This window comes from Arachis hypogaea, chromosome 3 (assembly GCF_003086295.3).
Source record: "Arachis hypogaea cultivar Tifrunner chromosome 3, arahy.Tifrunner.gnm2.J5K5, whole genome shotgun sequence".
Lineage (NCBI taxonomy): Eukaryota > Viridiplantae > Streptophyta > Magnoliopsida > Fabales > Fabaceae > Arachis > Arachis hypogaea.
The window spans coordinates 2,250,451-2,271,754 of NC_092038.1; the positions used below are offsets into that span (position 1 = coordinate 2,250,451).

A 21,304-nucleotide genomic window follows, 5' to 3' on the forward strand; every position below is an offset into this window, starting at 1 on the left:
TCATGTTATGAGCTTTGGGGAAGCATTCCACTCCCTTGCTTTCAAAAATCGTACTAAAATTTCGGTCACATATCCTTAATAAACATTTTGCATATCACCAAAGATTAAATTTTAAAAAGGGAACATTTAGGTACACTTTGTGAAATTTGCATCCATTCAAAAGAAGAAGAAACTATTAATACAACTATCAATAAATAAATCCTTTAAGCAAATTAATGAATAGTCTTAAAGATATACTGTGCTACATTGATTGAAACTTCAAAACTTAAAAATCAGATCTCAATTTATCCTCTTCCTACTAAATCAATACAAATTATAAATCCCACCAAAAAGCATGCAGGAGAATAACAACACTATTTAGTTAACAACATGATTGAAATATTCAAAATTACTTTAACTATCATGACTCCAAATAATTACACTAGACACAATTCACTGAAAAAAAAATTAAAGAGAATAATTTACACAGCAGCCACATAGTACAGAGAAATAAAAAATAGCACATGTTGAAAACAAGCAAAAACTATACCGGTAACAAAAAGGGACAACTTAGAATGAATAATTTAGAATGTTGAAATCAGATCAGAATGAGTATCTAGAAATAATAGATAAAAAAAGATAGAAAATGGATCATCTGAAAGGTTCTCTACAATGACTCATCAACTAAGCATAATTATAAAAAGAGAAAAGAAGCAATTTTTTAACATTTTTTAGCATAAGAAAAAAAGAAAAAATGTGAGAGACCCAGATGAGAAAAAAGAGTAAGGATTAAGAGATAGATAAAAAAGGTAAGACCTTGATCCATGAGAGATTTGAGGTTGTTGAGGGCATCCTGGGAAACATCCTCCATCATGGCAAAACGAGTAAACCTCAACCACACTAACAACTTGCATATCATGAAGAACCAATAATATATTAGAAATTCAAGATAAAAAAAGAAGGTTCTATTGATTCTGATCACAATGTCGGAACCTCGTGCTTCTGGTAGAGGAGGTGAACAACAAAAGAGTCTTCAGTCGGATTACTTATTCTCTCTAACTTTTTCAACCTAGCAAATAGAACACCACGATAACGCCAAGAGACGAAGATGAAGTGAGAGAGTAGAAGAAGAAGAAACGAGTGAAGCAGCGTTGTTATTTGCACTCAAGAGCGCCAAACCAAAATGACGATGTTTGGAATCCCTCCAGCGTGGCAAAATGTTGTCATGTAAGCGTTCCGGTGATGACTCATTACCAGAAATATGTCAGGGATTACTGTAAGTGCTCGAAACTCTATCTAGAGGACTATAATAAAAAAATTAAAATCTTAAAAACTATATTGAGTATTCACACGAATCTCAGAAATTACTATAAAGATTTACTCAATTCAGATCATAGCAACTTAGAAAAACAAGCCTCGTGCTTGGGAAAATTTTATTTGTGCCTCGTTACCAAAATTAGATAATCATGCCTTGTTCATTCCCAAATGAAAACCATCACATTGAGGGAAGAAAAGATGCAAATTCATTTAGATTCGAGCTTTATCATGATATGTAAATTTAGAACCAGAAAATTGGAGCTTCTTGTTTGAAACTAATTACTATTATATACTATTATATTAATAGACGTTAACATAATATTATTTATTAATATAATGTAAAAATAGTAAATATATTATTAATCAAAATATTAAACACTTGATAACTTGATTAGGAAGTATTGAATTAATTTTTTTTTTAATTATCCACATTATCCTTATTCTCATTTTTCAAACACAATGCGAGATTTGAATTATTGATACTTATTTAAGTGAATGAGTGAATTGACCACTTGATCAACTCTAGTTGATTATTGAATTCAAATTTTAAAAATAGTATAATCATTTTTTATGAATTGTTTATTGATAATAAATTTTGATATTCTTTGGCAGAAAAGTTTCGTTTATCAAGTTTCAATCTAACATAGAATTTTAGTTTGGGCTTCTAGTAATTTGCCTAGATTACTTAAGTTAAGGCCTATTGAAAATATGAATGGGCTTCTGTGATGATGATCGGACTGTGAAACATTTGACCCCATTAATAAAAAACGGAGATATTTGAAAAGTCTCTAACCTAGATTTTGTCAAAGAGAAGTTCTTCAATATTCCATTACCTACTGTCTACTGGATCCAAAAAAAAAAAAAAATTACATCACCTAAAAACGGGGGAGAAAGTAAAAACTCGTAAAAAATTAGTTAGTAATCAATAATCATGTACAAAGTGTGCAATGTTGAGGAGGAAAAAAATTCACATGCCAAGAATGATATAAATCTAATTTTAATACAAAAAATTAAATATATATTTAATTACGTATCATCATATTAAATAAAATAACTACTTTAAATTAATCATGTCGAATATTTTATCTTATCAAAATTAAACTCTAAAAATATTTCGTTAATCATAATATGCAATTTAATATACTGTCTACTAAATATTCTTATTCATATGAATTTTTTGTTAATTAAAATAATCTAAACACACAATTAATTAATTAATAACAATCCTATATTTATACGAATGTCAGTAATGTTTGATATAAGAATAGCATTATTGAATACTCTCTCGTGTTATTATAAAATGTATTTCTTTGTTACTTTATGTTTATATGTTAACAATTTATTAAATCAAATATAAAAATTTAACCGTCAAAATAGTTCAAAATACCGTATTCTTATCATGGCTAAAATTAAGTTTTTAATCTTTATAAAATACTTAAGTTTTTTTAATTTGATCATTAACAAATTTTCTACCATTTGTTTGTTTCATTGAGAGTTGAGGTGATAAATTAGATGAGTTTAATTTCAATGCGCAATGTAAAATATTTTTACCGTAGAATTACATACATTTTTTTTAGATAACCATTTATATAGGTAATATAAAAAGTAATCATTTTTATTGATGTAGTGTTATATAATTAAATATATGTGTAAAACTATTAGATGTCGATAATACATTTTATTATATCATTATTCAAGTAATCAAGTCAATCTTTAATGAAATAAAATAATGAATATAAATAAAACATAATTTTAAAAATTTTTTCTAAAATATAACGGCAAAAAATATAAAATTTATGGTGTATCCAATACGAATAAAATTGTTTTCAAAGTTTTATACCAAAATGCTAATGAATTATAACTTAAATGACATAATTTTTCTATTTTCACCTAGAAGTCTCGAATTCAAATGTCAGTTCCATTTCGAAATCCAGGACATCCTTAACCAAATCTTCTTATGCCAATTTTGCCGCAACCTCCCATAACTCCACCTAGTACTAGTCCTCGTTCTGATTTTCTACCTTATACTCATTTGATGGGTTACTTTCTTAATGTCTACTTGAACCTTCCATGATCAGACCTTAGTGACTGTTGTTGCAACTTGCAAATTATTTTAATTCTACATTAGGGGGGAGAATTTCTACAAGCTGGCAAAGTGTACTAATAAATATAATGTTGTATAATTCTTCATTTTTCTATGAGATGCATATATATCTTGCAACGTAATCCATAACTCGTCTTGATGTTTGGCTCTTTTAATTTGCTCTATTTTTCCAAAGTACTCTATTTTTTCAAATGTTCTAATAAACTTTGACAAGAAATAACTTTTTGAGAAAACATTTTAAGATCTTTTCCATTTATTTTCTTGATTATATTTGGATCTTTAACAAAACTTTGATGATTCTTTAGAAAAAAAAATAATCGAAAGGAAAAAGACAATAATAAGAACTTCGTGATTAAAAAATTTCATTACTATTGAATTAAAACTATAATATTTTAAGTCATATTTATCTCATCCCTCACTTATATAAAGAAAGGCCTGCTTGTCACAATTGGCACTTACATCATAAGGCAGGCCTGTTTTTAGTGCTTAATTTATATCATTGTTCCTAATGTTTTCTAAATAAAATAATTTTATTTATCATTATATTTAAACTAATAAGTTTTGTTCCTATTATACCATTTTTTATATCATTATTCTCTCAAGAGTAAATTAGGTTGATAAAAAAAACTCCAAAAAATGCTAACTCACAGGAAAAAAAAGATATTAATTAAATATATATTTTAAAAAAATCTTTTAAAATTATATTTTGATACAAAATTCTGCGATCGTTATTAAAAAAAATAAAAATTTTCATCTTTAAAAATTGTTAATTTTATGTTAAGTGGTTTTTTTAAAAAAATATTTTAATTGTAAATGATCATTTTTTTTTAAATCGAAAGATCAAATTTTGTTTAGAATTTCTGTTGTATATTTTTTAAATATTTATTCAAATATTTTCACAAATGTTCGAATCAAATGGATAAATCGTTTACTAAATATAAAAGTTTTTTTACTAAAAAAATATAATATTTATTGATTATTTTTATTGCATTTTCAAATTTTTAAAAAATTATTTTATCATTAGCGACTAAATTTTTCACATACCAAATCCGTAGCTATTTTTTTTCTAAATCTTTACTCCCTTTTCAATTTGGCTCCGCTAGGTAGACAACGGAAAATCTGAACAACGTGAATAATGGGCAAGAAATTTGGCCCGAAAAAAATACTCCACCCAAATTATCCAACCACAAAAAAAAAATACTCCACCCAAATTATCCAACCAAAAAATCTCATTCAGTAATTCAAAAATTTAATCATCCTCATACTTAGTAAATTGAACATCCAACATATTTTAATTGTATCTAACTAAACCCATTCTAATCAAATAACCATCCACATAAGAATTAAAATAACGTTCTGCATACCTACTAAATGACCATTCGGCTAAAAATTAAAATAATCACCCACATACCCACTAAAATAACCCAAAGACGCAACTACCAGATAATAAACGACGACCTCATGCTAGACGAAAATCCCAGGCTAAACCTGGCGTCGTTCTTGACGACGTGGATGGATCTCGAGTGTGACAAGTTCATGATGGCCGCCATTAAGAAGAACCATGTTGACATGGATAAAGGGGTGAGAGAGTGCAAAAACGGCGCCACTAGCAGAGTTGGAAGAGAACCTGGTGTGTCAGTGAGGGGCGACAATGTCAAGAGTTTTCAGCAACGATGACCGTTGCGGGAGAGATCGACGGTGAAGGGGTGCAAAACGGCGCCACTAACAAGGTTGAAGGAGAACCTGATGCGGCGGTGAAGGGGTGGCGGTGTCAAGAGCTTTGCGACGACGATGATAACGGTTGCGGGAGAGATCAATGCCGTTGAGGGGAGGCGGTGGGATGCAAAACGTATCGTATATAAATGTGTAAACGTACATGGTGGTTTAAGTGCTAATTCTAATTTTTTCTAATTTTAAAATCTGATAGTAATTATTTAAGTAATTAAGAATTTGAATTTGAATTTAAAATTTACATTCCTTTTGGTAGCGTTTGTTTGCGAGACAAAGACCAAGAGATAGAGACCAAGAGACAGAGACAGAGACAGAGACAGAAATAAGTATCAGTATTGTGTTTGGTGTGGAAGTGTACAAGACTGATTTATGTCTCAGTATCCTATTTGGTTTGAAAAAAAAAGTAGAGACTAAATATTTAAAATTACCAAAATGCCCTTAATTTTAATTAACAACCATAACCCCCAAATCTAATTTCATTTTCCTCAGCATGCAACCCTGACCCCCTTTCTCTTCTCCTTTCCCGTAAAGGAATCATGTAGTCTGACCCGCCGCCGGTCACCTTCAATGGTCCGAATGACGACGACGCCTCTCCAAATCTCCATCGGTTCATCTTCGCGGCGCCAGTTGCTCCCTTAGGTTTGTGACATTGCTGCCGTTTGCACGCCCGTGAGTTTGCGTTGCCACCATCTTGAAGTTGTGCCTCTAGTCTCCGTTGTTTCTCTATCAATGAATCTGGTATCTTCTGTCAATTTACCTTATTTGCTTGTTAATTTTGTAAAGTTCAAAGATGATAATTTCGAATGGCATTTTTTATTCCCTCATTTTTTGATTTGTTAACATTTTTTTATTTGGCCTCATATGGATGAGAATGTGTAAATTCCTCATTATCTAATTTGAGATTTGCCCTGATTTGCTTAAAATTGCTGATTTGTGCTTCATCAATTGTTGAAGATTTCTGAAATTGTTATATCTGAGTTTTTATTTACCCTCATTTGTTTTATATTTCTGATTTATGTGTCATCTTTTTTTTAAGATTTGGGAATTTGTGATTGCTGAGTGTTGATTCCATGGTTTGCGTATTATATAAAAAATTTTTCCCTTATTTGTGCTTGTTAATTGCTGATTTGTGAATTTGTGATTGTTATATTTATAAATTTATTTATGATGATTACTGTATAGAAAAACAAAGAAGATAATTGGAGAACTATTTATTAGGATTTGGATCCTCTAAAGTTTGAATTTTACTTTAGAGAGTAAAGTGTGATCTTCTACCCTTGAATAGTTTCTGTTTCATGTTTATTGTTGGTCCCACCTATGAAATAAATGGTGAGAGATCACACTCTAAAGCGAAATTCAAACTTTAGAGGATCCAAATCCTATTTATCATAATTATGTTTCTATTATCACTCTTTTTCTTTATCAAAATTAGTACACATTGGTGTGTTATCTTTAATTGGGATTGTATTTTTACTACTGTCTAACATACTATGAGTGTGAAAATTTATTGGAAAAGCTAGAAGCACCAACGTTTAATTTTTAAAATGACAAAGACATCTCTTCCTTGGAAAGAGAATGATCCTCTCTTGGCCATTGAATTGTAGTATCCGTCGCCCCTTGACTTGAGAAGAAGTCTCCCTCCCCTCCTCTACTTCTTTTTGTACATCATCCGAAACTGAAATCCAATATTTCCTTGAATCAAACCAGGATAGTTCATAACAACAATTCTAAAGCAAAAAGAACAATGTAACAAGATGCAAACATCGACAATACATCAAAACTAAACTGCCTTACCATTAAATCACTAATGTCAACATTGTATACCAAATCACCACATACCTTAATTGGTGTAGTTTCATCTTCAAACATATAGAAAATATCTTGAACTGGAAAATTTGTTTTGATTAGCTTCATTAAATAATTTTATTCGGACTAGTTGATTCATTCTTATGTTATGTTACTATTTCTTGATAGCTGTTTTGATTTTTACTTACTATTAAATGTATAGCAGCCTGGTTAACAATGGCTTCCACAAGTAGAAGATCTACAAGTGGTTCGTACAGTAGTGGCAATGTAACGGGAGAACATTTTTGTAAGTGTGGTTTAAGAGCTCTGTTACAAGTCTCAAATAGCATTGCCAACCCGGGTAGAAAGTATTACGCCTGTCCTGTAAGACGATGTGGATGGTTTAGATGGGCAGGTCAAACATTCTGACATTGGAGATTATAGCTCTTGTCAACTGAATTCTAATTTGAAGACGATCAAACGAGTTGAAATTTTTCATACTGATGTTGTGTATCTAAAATTGTTAGCGTTCCTTCAACTTGTTGTTTCTACAGTCTGTGTTGTCTTGGTCATAGTATTGTTGTTTAAGTTGTAATTTGACCTTTGAAATCAAATAGGCAAATGACAAATTGTAATAACTAGTTTGAGAACATGTTTCAGTATATTTCATTATTAAATATAAAATGAGCACATGTTTCGGTATGTGTATAAACTTATTTTTATTTACATTTGCATGTAACATTTTATTATTGAAGACCCATTTCCACTTATAAAATGTAGGGCTAGAGCTGAATCTGATATTTTCAACATTTATTCTTCTCTTTCTCACTCTAGTCTTTTTTACTTCACCACTACTCTCACCATATTCTTTTAAAATAAAAAATAAAAAAATATTGTGGTACTATCATTCATATACCCCTAAGAAACCAGCATCACATTTTTTTTCATGCTCTTCTTCTATCTAATCACATTCTTCTTCATGTTTGCACATCATTCATATACCCTATATTGTACCGTCCCCTGTCATTACAAAAGATAGATAATTCTTCCACTTGGTAAATGATTATTCTTTTTTATTATCCGAAGTTTAGAATGCGACAGTTGATGACAAATAATTATCAGAAATATCATTAACATGATCATGACTATAAGTATTGTACTTAGCCAACAATTCATGGTCAAGTGACCAAAATAAAGACCATACCACAATATCAAAAAGATTGTACGAAGAACCTACACCTATTTAATAGAGACCAAAATAAAAGGCATTACCAAAATATCTATCCAAATGTATACCAAATATAAGTTTGTACGTTAAACTATCTTGAATATAACCATCTCACAAAATACTAAAACCCTATAGTGAAAAACTTAATACCCTAAGCCAAATCCACATAACAAGTGTCGGTCACTTCTCAACTTGATATAATGGAACACATAAGGCCAATCATCTGTGAATCTGACAAACTCCAAAAGTGTGCATACACAATAAGACTCTTGGCAAACTTCAAAATTGCCCTCACCACTTCGTCATCACTGAACCCAAGCTGTGTGAGCTTCTCACCAACCTTAAACTAATCATTCACACCAACAATGGCATCAGCAAGTAGTTGGGCATTCTTCCTTTGGTTAGCCAAAGATTGTTTGATATGGTCAGCCATCCTCTCCAAAATGTCAGCTTGCTTTCTCTTCCTCCCATATTGCCTTGTGCTTTCTCCACTCGCACCAGCTTCAGAATGTGAGGCTTATCCTTGCACTACTGGCCCTCTGTCGTTGTCTGGGTGTGGAGACATCTCAGAGTCATTAAATCCAATTGTAGTGTCTTCCGTCTCTTCGTTATCCTGTTTCTCCGCATCAAAGCCACTAACTGCTGCTGCTCCCGTGGCTTTATTCCTGCCAAATATACCCTTAAGCCGGTGAAACATAGGAAAGGGCTTGCCAGTACTGTAGAACTTGGTTGGATGTGTCTGTAAAAATATAAACCCAATTCAACAAACACGTCTAAAAAAACACACATTAACTCTGACCAAAACAAACACACATACAAATTATAGTATTAACTCTTCACCAATTATTACACATTGTTTTTACGTGTCACTTGTTTTAATCAATGCAATTTGCAGAGGGAAACATGCAAAGGAAAATACAGAACAAAAGAAAGATCAAATTCAACATGAACAAAAGAGGTAAGCACAAATTTTATTTTACTCTAAATCCCATTCAAAGGTGGCTTAGATACAAATTTAAAAGTGGCTCAGATTCAGTATAAACCGTATAATTATATACAAATCTTAAAAGAAAGATAATTAAAGGGTACCAAATACTTATATGATATATTAAAAAGTATGGATCACACTCACCTTCAACCATGCATCAAGGACATCTTTGCTGTCAACTTCGACACATTGTTTCTCATGATTCCAACCGAATCCACTGCATCCAAGCATGTCAGCGGCGTATTGATACTTCTCCTTCAACCGCTTGTGCTTATTCTTGCAGTGCTTCGCAGTCAGGGTACAACCGGGGAATGCCTCCAGCATCTTCAGAGCCAGTTTCTCGAATGTTATGGGGTTTGAATTGCCCACAGTTAGCCCTCTGACCATCTACCATAAACTTCTCCATGAAGCTAACAAAAGCATTAGTCTCTTCATCACTCTACATGCGTTTGTTGTCCATTTTCACCTACCAAAATTAAGATAATCAACCTTGTGAAAAATTAAATATTGTGAACATAAATTAACTAAATTAAAATAAATTAACATAACTTAACAAAAAATAATAAAACAGCAAACAATAACACAAATAACCACAATTAATCCACAGCCTACAATTTACGCCATAAGCAAGTACAAATATGTAAAACTGAACCACAAACAGTTAGTTGCTATTACAAATTAAGAGGTGCTATTACAATGTTTCCCATCTCAACAAGTCATACAAATTAAAATACAGCCATTACAACACTACTCAATATGGCAAATAAAATGCTTTGAATACGTATTATAGCCTTCAAAACTTTATTAAAATACTTACTAATTGTCTTTCTGGACCTACAAAATCTAATCTGCAGACTACGATTTTTTTTGTGCTGCGCTAAGATAATTAAGAAAGTCGTAACCTGCTCTGGCAGGTTTACATGACCATCCTCTTTAAGTCTTCCTTGAACTTGGAGCAACTCACACAAATTAGCAAAGGCATTTGTATTCATTCTCAACTCCCAAACACAATTCCCATCACCCTCACCAACAATACGCTCTAAAGCCTCACGTCTAATTCTATTATTCATTATTCCGCCTAATGATAGTTGGCCACTAGTTCTATCCCTAAAGTACACAAATAGCGTAAGCACAAAGAACAACATCAAATCCTCATGCTTGGATCTCGTCTCTTCATAAAAACACACGCATCGCTTAATAATCTCCGACCGCTCCATTTCTTCCTAGCAAAGTTATTACATTAAAAAACGCATAAACATTCAAATAAATCTAACACTTCTTGATATAAAATCTGCTATATCTTCTTATAACCAAAAACAAGATCAAGAAACTGGAACCAAAAGACAGTTAACACTATTTACTTCTCAATTTTAATTTAGTTTCAATTAGAAATCAAAACAGGAAATACAATAGAAACATACATTAAATGAAAATATCAATTTTCCTCTCTCATTTCATGTACTGAAAGTGACTTTTTTAGGTATTTTAAGCAAATCAAAGTCTTCCAAAAGTTGTTGTGGTTTAAATTGAATGAGTTACGTTAAGAGTTAATACTTTGAACCATTCATGATTATCATACAAACTATATTAATGTCGTTGAGATTATTCATCCTAAGAAGTTAAACAAGAAAACGTGAAAAGGCTATTAGACTTGTGCATATTTTGAAAAAAGTAGTTGGAGTTATACTAACTAACAAGGTCTTAACAAGTCACGCAAATAAAAAGAGAAAAGTTAATTAGACTTGTGCAGATTAAATAATTCAAATGAGCTTAATAATCATTAATTTTGAAGATTCAAATAGACTAAAAGACTATCTTACCTTTTATCCTTTAAGTTAAAATAAAAATTCTACTTCATTTGATAAGAGACGGGTTTAGTAAAGATAACAACAACTTAACCAACTCTTAAAATATGTTAAATTTGCAAAACTGATCCTGATTAACATGTTCCCCTAACAAAGTGCAACCCAATTTCAAATAAAGTGTTTGGTGCAGTTATATAAAATTTTATTAGTTATAGTTGAATATCAAAGTATATTACTGGAGTGACACTACTCTTTAAACTACAACTAAGCTAACAAATTTTTCATCTATACGATTTCAGAAATCACTTTGAGTGAGCTGGTTATAGCCACAATAATCATATATTTACAAAACGATTTACACAATTTCACATTAAACAGACATAAATTTTGCAAAAAGAGCATCAAAAGTTCAAAATCAAAAGCTGCATAAACATGAGTTTCAAAAAAATCAAACATGACCAAAACTAATTCATAAGAAGCACAACACAAACGAAATTAATGAAACAAGACATGAGAACATAGAATCAAATCCACAAAAGCTATCTACGCATCTATACATTAGAATAACGAACCAAATCGCATTGAAGAGAGAAAAAGAAAAATTCTTTATATGCATCTAATAGAACAAATAATCAAATCCACAGAACGTTAGTCGCAACATAAAAAAAAAACAAAATCAGTAAAGAAATTTGGCCACAACTAACCTAGGTTACACAAGCTATGATGACGATAAGGAAGTTGTTGAATTCGACAGCAACAGGGAGACTCTTTCAATTAGGTTCCTCGAACGTTGTCTTGTGAAAAGGAGAAAATGAAGACATGAGAACACGCGGCCTAGGAAGACGAACTTCGACAGTGACTCACTTACCGTGCGGTGGTTACAACAGCGGCGACGAGGTGCTATCCTGACATTGGCGATGCAGAGGCTGCAACCTAGACTTCGAAGAATAAATGAGAAGATGGAGTGAGGGGGCTGCTAACACTAAAGTCCTAATCTGAAAAAAGGGTAAAGTTGACATTAGTTAATTAGAATTGGAGTATTTTAAGTACAAAATATTATTAAAGTTTCTGTCTCTGTCTTTAAAAATCTCAATCTTCTGTATCTCTACTTTTTGAAGGTACTAAAATATTAAAATTTTGGAGACAGAAACTCAAATTTAAGTACCAATCTCAAATTTAATACCAATTTTTAACTCAACAAACATAATATTAAGTTCTTGTCCCCGAGTCTCAATTCCAATTCCTGCAAACAAACACTACCTTTTAGATGGTTGTTCACTTTTTCACTGTATACATTGTTTCATATACTTTTCCTTTTAAATTTTAATCACTATGGTCACCATATCTCCTCCTTTGTCGCACAACACGTCGGCGCCATCTCCTTTTCTTCTTTCCACTACAGGAAATATCATTATTGTCCATTACATTGTTGTAATAAGACATACAAAAATAAGAGATTGAAAAACCGTGGACATATTCAAATCCTAACGATGAAGGGTGATGAAGGGTACTATTTTAATGAAGTTGAAATTGGCGTGATATGAATATGATTAGCTCCCTTGAAAATTTGGGAGACACACATGAAAGATTTTCATTGAGCTTTAATTAGCTTCGTATCATCAATCTGTACATAGAGCATTTCTAAGTTGTTTGCTATTGTTAGCGCAATATGGTTGTTGTGGTGGTTAGGGTGAAAAAGGAGGTGGAGGAAGTAGGTGACAATGATGAATAAGAAAAGGGTTTATGGAGGACTAGTGAAGAAAAGTTGGGAAGGAAAACAAAGAGGAAGAAGAAAGTTGAGGAAAATAAAAAGGACATTATTGGAATAAAAATTGTTAATTTAAACAAAATTTTCTTTTGAAATTTAGGTATGAAGTTGACATAAATTAAATAATAAGAGTAATTTTAAAATTTTCAAAAATTTAATAGACAAATCACCATTTTAGAATAAGGTAACAAATAATAATAATAATAATAATAAAATTCATTTAATTAACTTTTCATATTCGACTAATTTTTGTAGATATTGGTCAAATTTTAGTGTAATAATAATTCACATAAAAAATATACTAAAAAATATATTATATATTTTGAATATTAAATATAAATTCAATACCTAAGTGGTATACTAAAGTTTGGTTAACATTTAAAAAAATATATGTCGATATTCCAGTGACAATTATTTTGTCTACAAGCACATTCGTCGGATCTAAAAGAAGCCAGGTGTCAGTCATCAGGAGCACCACGTGTTACCGGAAAGATCCTAACCAAAAACACTCGAACCAGCTGTGGCCTAAAGAAGCTCGACAAAACAGAAGAGGAAACATGAGGGGCAATCGTCGTAATTAGCTACAAATCCAAGGCCATTTAAGTGACCTCTATGATGCACACAATGACAGCGACGCGCAGATAAAAAGAGGGAAGAGAACCAAAAACGCCATCCAAACAGCACCTTCTATTTCTTTCTCTCTCTTTTAAAAGACACCTTGTGGTTTTTCTCTGCCCTTTTGTGCTCTCTCTCTCTTCTCTTCGTCTTCGTTATCGTGCGCTTCTTCTTGTTCTCTCTATTTCTCTCTCTCTTCGCTTTCGAGACAATCTCATCCTCACAGTTTTTCGCGTTTCGATCTCAACACTGTGAGTTGCCGACTCCTCATTCCCTAACCCTAATTTCTCTTTTCTTTCCTAATTGGAACAGAGAAGAGAAGATGCATCTTCTCTTAGATCCCTAATTGGTTTTTCTGATTAATCAAATTAGCCCTCGCTATTGACGTCATGGAATTCTGTTTTCATTCGCCTGTTTTCTGATTTCAATTTTTCGGAGCTCGTCTTTTCGGTTTTGCTTTACATGTTGGATATTTTGTTCTCATTGATTATCGTTCTTTATTGTTATTTAATCCGATTTTATGTGTTTTGATGGGTTGTCCAGTTGATCTGTTCCGTACTTGTGTTTGATTCATTAAAGATCTTTTTGGCAATGATTTGTTAATTGAATCTTATGGAGTCCAAAGATCGTGTGGGTGGGTTAGGGGTTTATATGGATTCTGAACTCGCTTTATTTCTTTAATAATTTTTTAATGTCGATTTATTATATCATATTTTGCCTTATGTCCGGTGCTCAGATTTTTGAGCGGTGGTTGTTGGTTACTGTGTTTCTGAAGTGAATGCCTTAGTGTGTAGAGACACTGTGAACTTTGAATTTAGGTCGTTATATTGATTGGTGTATGATGATTAGAGCTGTTTAAGTTGTGCTTCGATTGATCTTTTTTTTTCTTTTGGGGGGGGGGGGTGATTCATGTGTCCTATTTTCTTTGAGCTCACTGGGTGTGGATTTATTTTTTCTTTTTATCTTTTCTATCTTCAATTTTTTGGGCTATTAGAAGAATCTTCTGCTAAAGTTTATGACGAAAATTATTTATTATTGATATAATGATATAATTATGTTTAGTTGACTAACTTTGGCCTTATGGCTTATCCTCTTTACATTCAGAGCCATCATGAGTGACGAAGGAGAAAGGACTTGTCCTCTCTGTGCTGAAGAGATGGATTTGACCGATCAGCAGTTGAAGCCATGCAAATGTGGTTATGAGGTTTGACTCTATATAATATCTTATGGTCTTGAAATGATTAGGAAGCTTTTATAGTGACATTTATTTATTTCAGAAGAAAACAGCGTTTTATATTCATCTTGTAAAGGCTACTTGATTTCCTTGTCAGTTTAGTTACTTATTTAGTGTATACAACATTCCGTTAATCTTGATATTTGAACAATCGTTATTTTTTAAGCTTCAAGTTTTAGCCGTTATTACGCCGAATTATTTGGCTTGAGATCTTTTGAGTTGGCATTTGTTGTTGATATTTTTTTTAATTAAATTTGCGGCATGACTGGCGTGTTTCTATATTAGTTTGTACTGTTGTGATTGTTTCCTACTCCTTCCCTTTCCCCATCTTCTGCCATTGTTGTACCAAAACGTGAAAGTGATAGAAGAGAAGGGATGGAGGGAGTTTCAACTTCGGTGAGGCTAAAAATGGTGGTTAAAACACAGTATCCCTTCTTTTTCTCTTCCAACTCATTTCAACTTTTACTTGTGATATACTAGATGCTGTCTATGTTTGGTTTCCTGATTATATGTCTTTATCACAAGATTCATTCCAATGAATGTCAGTTTCATCTCTCCTTAATTGTGCAGATATGTGTCTGGTGCTGGCACCACATAATGGACATGGCTGAAAAGGATGACACAGAGGGTCGATGCCCTGCATGTCGTTCCCCTTATGATAAGGAAAAGATTGTTGGGATGGCTGCAAACTGTGAGAGGTTGTTATGTTAACCATATATTTCTGTATGCTTGGAAATGTTATGTTGATTCCCTAAGCAATTTTCATTCCCTAGCATGGTTTGTCAAAATAATTTTTTTCAACAGATATATTTTAGGAGATCTCAACTTATGTTTCACGTGGAACAACTGATAATGTCAGACAAAGAAGTTTTCGTTATTAGTTTTTTAACATTCCAATCTATTATAAAGTGAAACTAGCTCTTCACCATTTTTGTTTTGCTTATAGATTGGTGAATGAGATTCATATGGAGAAAAAGATGAAGAATCAGAAAGCAAAGACTAAATCTTCTGATGGCAGGAAGCAGCTCAGTAGCGTGCGAGTGATTCAGCGCAACCTTGTTTACATAGTTGGGTTGCCTCTCAACTTGGCAGATGAAGAAGTAAAATTTTTACCTTCTCATTGCTCGAGTACCTGAGTGGTGCCTTTTCTAATTCAGAATGTTTCATCCTTGATTTTCAGTCCTTTCCCTGATTGAATTTCCTTTTTATTTTAATCACCATTTATACAGCTTCTCCAGCGCCGAGAATATTTTGGTCAGTACGGGAAGGTCTTAAAAGTGTCGATGTCGCGGACAGCTGCTGGTGTTATTCAGCAGTTTCCAAATGAGACATGCAGTGTGTAAGTTATTTTATTGTGTGGTTTAGTTTTCTCCTCACTGGCATTATGGTTTTCTCGGTTACGTTGCCGTGTTTTGTTATGTGTTGTTTTGGGTTATTGAACAATTCTTACAACCAACAAAATGATTTCAACTAGAGTTATAGGTAGCATGGACTTAAAAAGGGTGGCAGCATATTTGTGCCCCTTTCTTTGATATATTCTGTTTGTCTGTACAAACATGTTTAATTACTTTAATGGGCAGTTCCTAATTGGATGTTTTGTTTCAGATATATTACTTATTCAAAGGAGGAAGAAGCAATTCGCTGTATTCAAAATGTACATGGATTTGTTTTGGAGGGTAGACCTCTAAGGTACAAAAAACATACATATTCTTCTTTTTTGGTTTGCAAATGGCATGTATGACCCAAAGTCTTGGTTAACAATTATGTTCGCATTTTCAGGGCTTGTTTTGGAACCACAAAATATTGTCATGCATGGCTCCGAAATGCGGTATGAAAGATACTGTGTTTGCAGTTTTTTAAGTTGTGCCTTAATTGGTTATGCTTTTAATTGGGGAAATATCTCTATAACCAGCCTTGCAGCAATCCTGATTGTTTATACCTACATGAGGTTGGCTCTCAAGAAGATAGTTTTACAAAAGATGAAATAATTTCAGCATACACCAGGTACTTTTTTATAACTTCGTTTCAAAACTTTTCGGTTAAAAATAACATCTATCATTGTTGATATTCAGCAATTTTTTTTATCATGATGATTTTTTTTTTCTTTAGTAAAGTCAATTAGATCAATTGTTATGTATTTGGGGGTTCATTTTACATAAATTGAATCGTTAACTGGGATTTGGGCAATTCAGTTTCTGAATTCTCTTTTTTGAATCTTGAACTGAATGTAGTGCTTTTATATAATTGTTTGTTGACTTGCTCTCTTGTTTTGAAGAAGTCGAGTTCAGCAAATCACTGGTGCCACAAACAACATGCAAAGGAGGTCGGGGAGTATATTACCTCCACCGTTTGATGATGGCATGAATAACTCCTTGGCAAAGCCTATTGTTAAAAATGCTTCAAGTGTAAGATTTTCTCGTGTTGTGTACTAATGCCTCTTTTTGGTGTTATCTTTTGATATGTTGTCTGTTCATCTTTTAGCAATTGCTAAACTACTTGTGAAGTGTATTTGTGCAGCCATCAGTTGAATAGGAATAAACTGACATTTATATTTAATGATGAATCAGAACTCTGTATGCACGGTAAGAGGTTCACCTCCTAATGGATTTTGTGGGAGACCTGGAGCTCTTCCTTCTAGTTCTTCATGGTATGGTAATATGTGGTTATATACTTTGAAAGGTGAACTTGTCATGAGATAATTGTGTCTTACATATATTTTGTTTTTTCTTAGGGGAACCCAAACTACAAATTGTCAGCCCTCTGCGGGAGGTCAATCATGTCAAAATGGACCAGCCAAGGCAAAACCTGATACAGTTGGCAGCTCACTACCTTTTTCAGCTGCTGTTGTTGGTACAGTTCAGGCTTCTGCATTGCATTGTGATGTGACAAAAAGGCCACCATCAGGTGATGGGAGTCATGGTATGCCTAGAGTGAAAAATGGGCTGTTGAAACCCATTAAACAATACAATAGTGTCGACATTGTGGCTAGTACAGGTGATAAAACTTTGGCTTCGGATATTTCTCCCGTGCCTACAAAATTGAATAGCCAGTTGTCTTCTCTGACTTCTCAAGATAGTGATAGAGGTAGTTGTACTACACTAAACACCGTAAATTCCACTTACATCACTGGACAATCATGCAGCTCTGGTCCTGAGGAAGCAGTTACTGCTACCAATGAAGAGATTCAGAATTTGTCCTGTGAGTTATCCTCCATTGACATTGATGGAGATGCTGCAAAAGAAAATTCCAGCATAACCAAACCTAGTAGCCCGCCTTCTGATTTCTTGATTAAATCTCCTGAAATTCAAGGAACACAGCATAATGTTGACAAGTTTAGAGATTTAATAACTTCAAATGAGGCTGGTAAAGGTGCTAGCTCAGATAATGGGGTTTGTAGTTCAAGGGAACATTTAGATTGGAGATTGGATTCTCATTCACAATTAGTTTCAGATAGTGTTGAAGATGATGTAGCATCTTTTGATAATCAAAGACTTAAGGATCCAGAAGTTGTTTGCCGATCTTATTTGCCAAAGTCAACTAGTTTCCTTCATGTATCAAGCCATTCTAGCCCTCATCTTCAGCAGCTTGGTGAATCATGTACTGGTGCAAATGCTGGTTCTGTGTCAGCTAATGAAAGAGATGGGAATGAATATCTTTCAAATTCCTCTGTATATAGTGGATACCCTGAAAAATTGGTCAGCAGCAGTTCTTATGGTTTCCTTGATGAAAGGAACAGACAAAGCATTGGAAGATTAGTTAGTGAAGCAGTTAATACTGGACGAGATTGTGCTATTGATAAGGGTGAGAGTAGTATAATTTCAAATATATTGTCTATGGACTTGGATCCATGGGATGATTCAATGACATCACCGCATAATTTAGCTAAGTTGTTGGGTGACAACACTGAAAACCAGTCTGGTTCGATGAAGAAATCTAGCTCCTGGAAAGTTCAGAGTAATAATCAATCTAGATTCTCTTTTGCGAGGCAGGAGGAATCCAAATTTCAATCCCATGATGTGCATCCATCTTATGGTGTGAGCCAACCACAGCTAAAGACGTCCTCGGTCATCCATGATTTTGTGGAAGGAGATTACTATATGGATAAATTGGGCATAGCAAATGGTTTTTCCACAAGTAATTTTGAGGATGCTGAAAATATCAGCAGTGGTCATTTTCTTCACTCTAATAACAAGCTTTCAGGTGGTTATAAAAATAACTTCCCTTAAACTGACTGCACTACTCATGCATTGAGTTCTTTTCTGGCATATATTGGTTTTGTTATATCTTCTACGTCACACACTCCACTTCTTTTGGCCCTTTCGCTTGGTACTATCATCACTTCTGTGATTTTATTAGTTTGTACTGGATATTGATGTGTATGTTAGAATAATTTTGACGTTCTATTTTGTCCTGCAAAGCTGATTCGTCTTTGCTGTTGATGGGTTGCTAGATGGGAAAAAGAATTTTCTATGTCAGGCTAAATGCCAATTGCTTATATACATACCAACCAAGATTACATTTCAAATTTGTATTGTTTTAAGTTGATCACTGATTTTGAATGAAAATCATATCACTTGCTCATAATATTATAGCAAATGTTAGCTGTTTCTAGGCTTTGTATAATCTTACACCATGCCTCCTTTGCATTACAGCTGTTTCAAGAGCACAGGTTTCAGCCCCACCAGGATTTTCAGTTCCAAGCAGGCCGCCACCACCGGGCTTTTCTTCTCATGAGAGAGTGGAGCAGGCTTTTGACTCGATGCCTGGTTTGTTATGATGTCTCTTGACTTGTGCTATTTTGAAATCATTTATTGGTTGGTAATGAATGTTCTTATCTTTGACAGGGAATTCATTGCTTGACCATTCCTCCTTTTTGAGAAATTCATATCAAACAGCCCCAACTGGAAATATCGGTGGTGCAGGGGATATTGAATTTATGGACCCTGCTATTTTGGCTGTTGGTAAAGGGAGATTTCAAGGGGCACTAAACACCCCAGCACTTGACATGCGATCTAATCTCATGCCACAGTTAAATTACTTCGACAATAATGAGGCCAGACTTCAATTATTGATGCAAAGATCTCTCTCACAGCCTCAACAGAATCTTCGATTTCCGGATATTGGGAATACCTTTTCTCAGCTTGGAGATTCTTATGGTATATCTTCAAGGTTAGACCAATCCCAGGTCAGTAATATTTCCCCATACCCTCAGATGTCTCTGCAGCAATCTACGAATGCAGTCATGTCAAATGGGCAGTGGGATGGGTGGAATGAGATGCAAAGTGGAAATAATCTAGGCGTGGCTGAACTTTTGAGAAATGAAAGATTTGGATTTAATAAATTTTACTCGGGATATGATGATTCAAAATATCGGATGCCAAATTCTGGTGATCTGTACAATAGAACATTTGGGATGTGACCTTGCGAGCCTATGTATTCTCTTATTGTTGGCATTGGTGAAGCTGTGCAGAATTGGACAGAACAGTTTTTGTGTCACGGAGATGAGACTGACTCCGGATTGGTGTAATGCTGTATTGGGCTACCTAGTGATGAAATTCCCAAGAAGCGTTAATCTATAGCTGCAGTTGGTAATTATTGATCTTCTGTTCTCTTGATTCAGTCTTTATGGTTTAATTGGTTTATATCACATTAGCACTTTGCCAGTGCATATGACAATGAAAATTAAGTGCCTTTTTTTAAGCCTTAATGAAGGGGTATAATGTTATGTCATATAAACATTGTCTTGTTCTGTAACTATGCCCTCATGTTCCCCCTTTTCTAATCCATTCCAGTTCTGGATTTGCGGACGGGAGCTGTGCTGGTGTTTTCAAGGCATCAACCATCAATGCTAATGACTAATGTGATCAAACTGCCGGTGCTAGCAGGTAGATCTTAGTTGAGTGTTTTCCCTTCGGAGGGTGAGAACTTGTTGGTTCAAAATCACATAGTTTAAGTCACATATTTATTGTTGTATTTTTCCGTATCGTTTAACCTCCCTTGTGGGTATGTGGTGTAATACTGTGGCATGTCCGGCTAAGCCAATTGGCTCCTTTCCTTTTTTTTCCCCCTTAAAAAAATCTCCAAGCTCTCTCTCTCTCACTCACTCACAACTTTATGCTTGGGTTGATGGTTTTGAGAACGAATGGGAGCCCGTGGTAATGTTATGAGCTTCCTTTGTTTGCTATTAAATTTTACTCTACTCCATTTCACCATTTAAATTCTTTTCCACTTCTCTCCTTTATCTTAAATCCTAACAAATAACAATGCCTACAAGTTGATCTCCCGAATTTGTTACAATGTGCTTATTATCTCCAAAACTGTCTAGCAAGACGCTTAATATTTTAATGCTTATTTTAACAATTAATGGGAGTGTTGCTGCATATTTTGTTACAGTTTCGTTGGTTGATTTGCATTTTCTGAAAAATAATAAGTTTTTAAGTTTAGGTAGATAAAGTGTTATTAATTTTATTCGTAATGAGCAAAGCTGTGGGGAGCATAACTTACCTAGCTTATTTATCAAAAACAGAAATAAGATTAGGTGTACTCGAATATTGTGGCATAACAAGAACCCAAGGGTTAGGATTATGGGTTTGAACTCTCCTTGTCTCTGCATGTATCTAGGCTTCAGCTTTGGTCTTTCCATTAACTTAGTGTGTTTCAGTGCACACGATGTTGGACTTTTGAGATTTCATTCTGACCCTCTAAATGAACGTATCTCTAGCTTGCCCCCTTAATGTATATATTGCAAAG

General features: G+C 33.6%; 1 protein-coding gene across 2 annotated transcripts; it reads left to right on the plus strand.

Moving 5' to 3' along the window:
- The first annotated feature begins 13,334 nt into the window (after positions 1-13,334).
- On the plus strand, positions 13,335-20,772 carry LOC112786634 (uncharacterized). 2 transcript variants are annotated; one of them, XM_025830003.2, is made up of 14 exons: positions 13,335-13,571; positions 14,425-14,524; positions 15,125-15,252; positions 15,501-15,654; positions 15,784-15,893; positions 16,160-16,243; positions 16,334-16,382; positions 16,467-16,558; positions 16,830-16,959; positions 17,122-17,201; positions 17,286-18,754; positions 19,207-19,320; positions 19,399-20,142; positions 20,347-20,772. In XM_025830003.2, exons 2-13 carry the CDS (start codon positions 14,432-14,434, stop codon positions 19,971-19,973), a joined length of 3,078 nt encoding a protein of 1,025 aa, XP_025685788.1. In that variant the 5' UTR covers positions 13,335-13,571; positions 14,425-14,431; the 3' UTR covers positions 19,974-20,142; positions 20,347-20,772. The 2 variants fall into 2 exon arrangements, with proteins under 2 accessions (XP_025685788.1, XP_025685796.1); XM_025830011.3 differs by having other exon boundaries at positions 16,833-16,959.
- Positions 20,773-21,304: the final 532 nt, after the last annotated feature.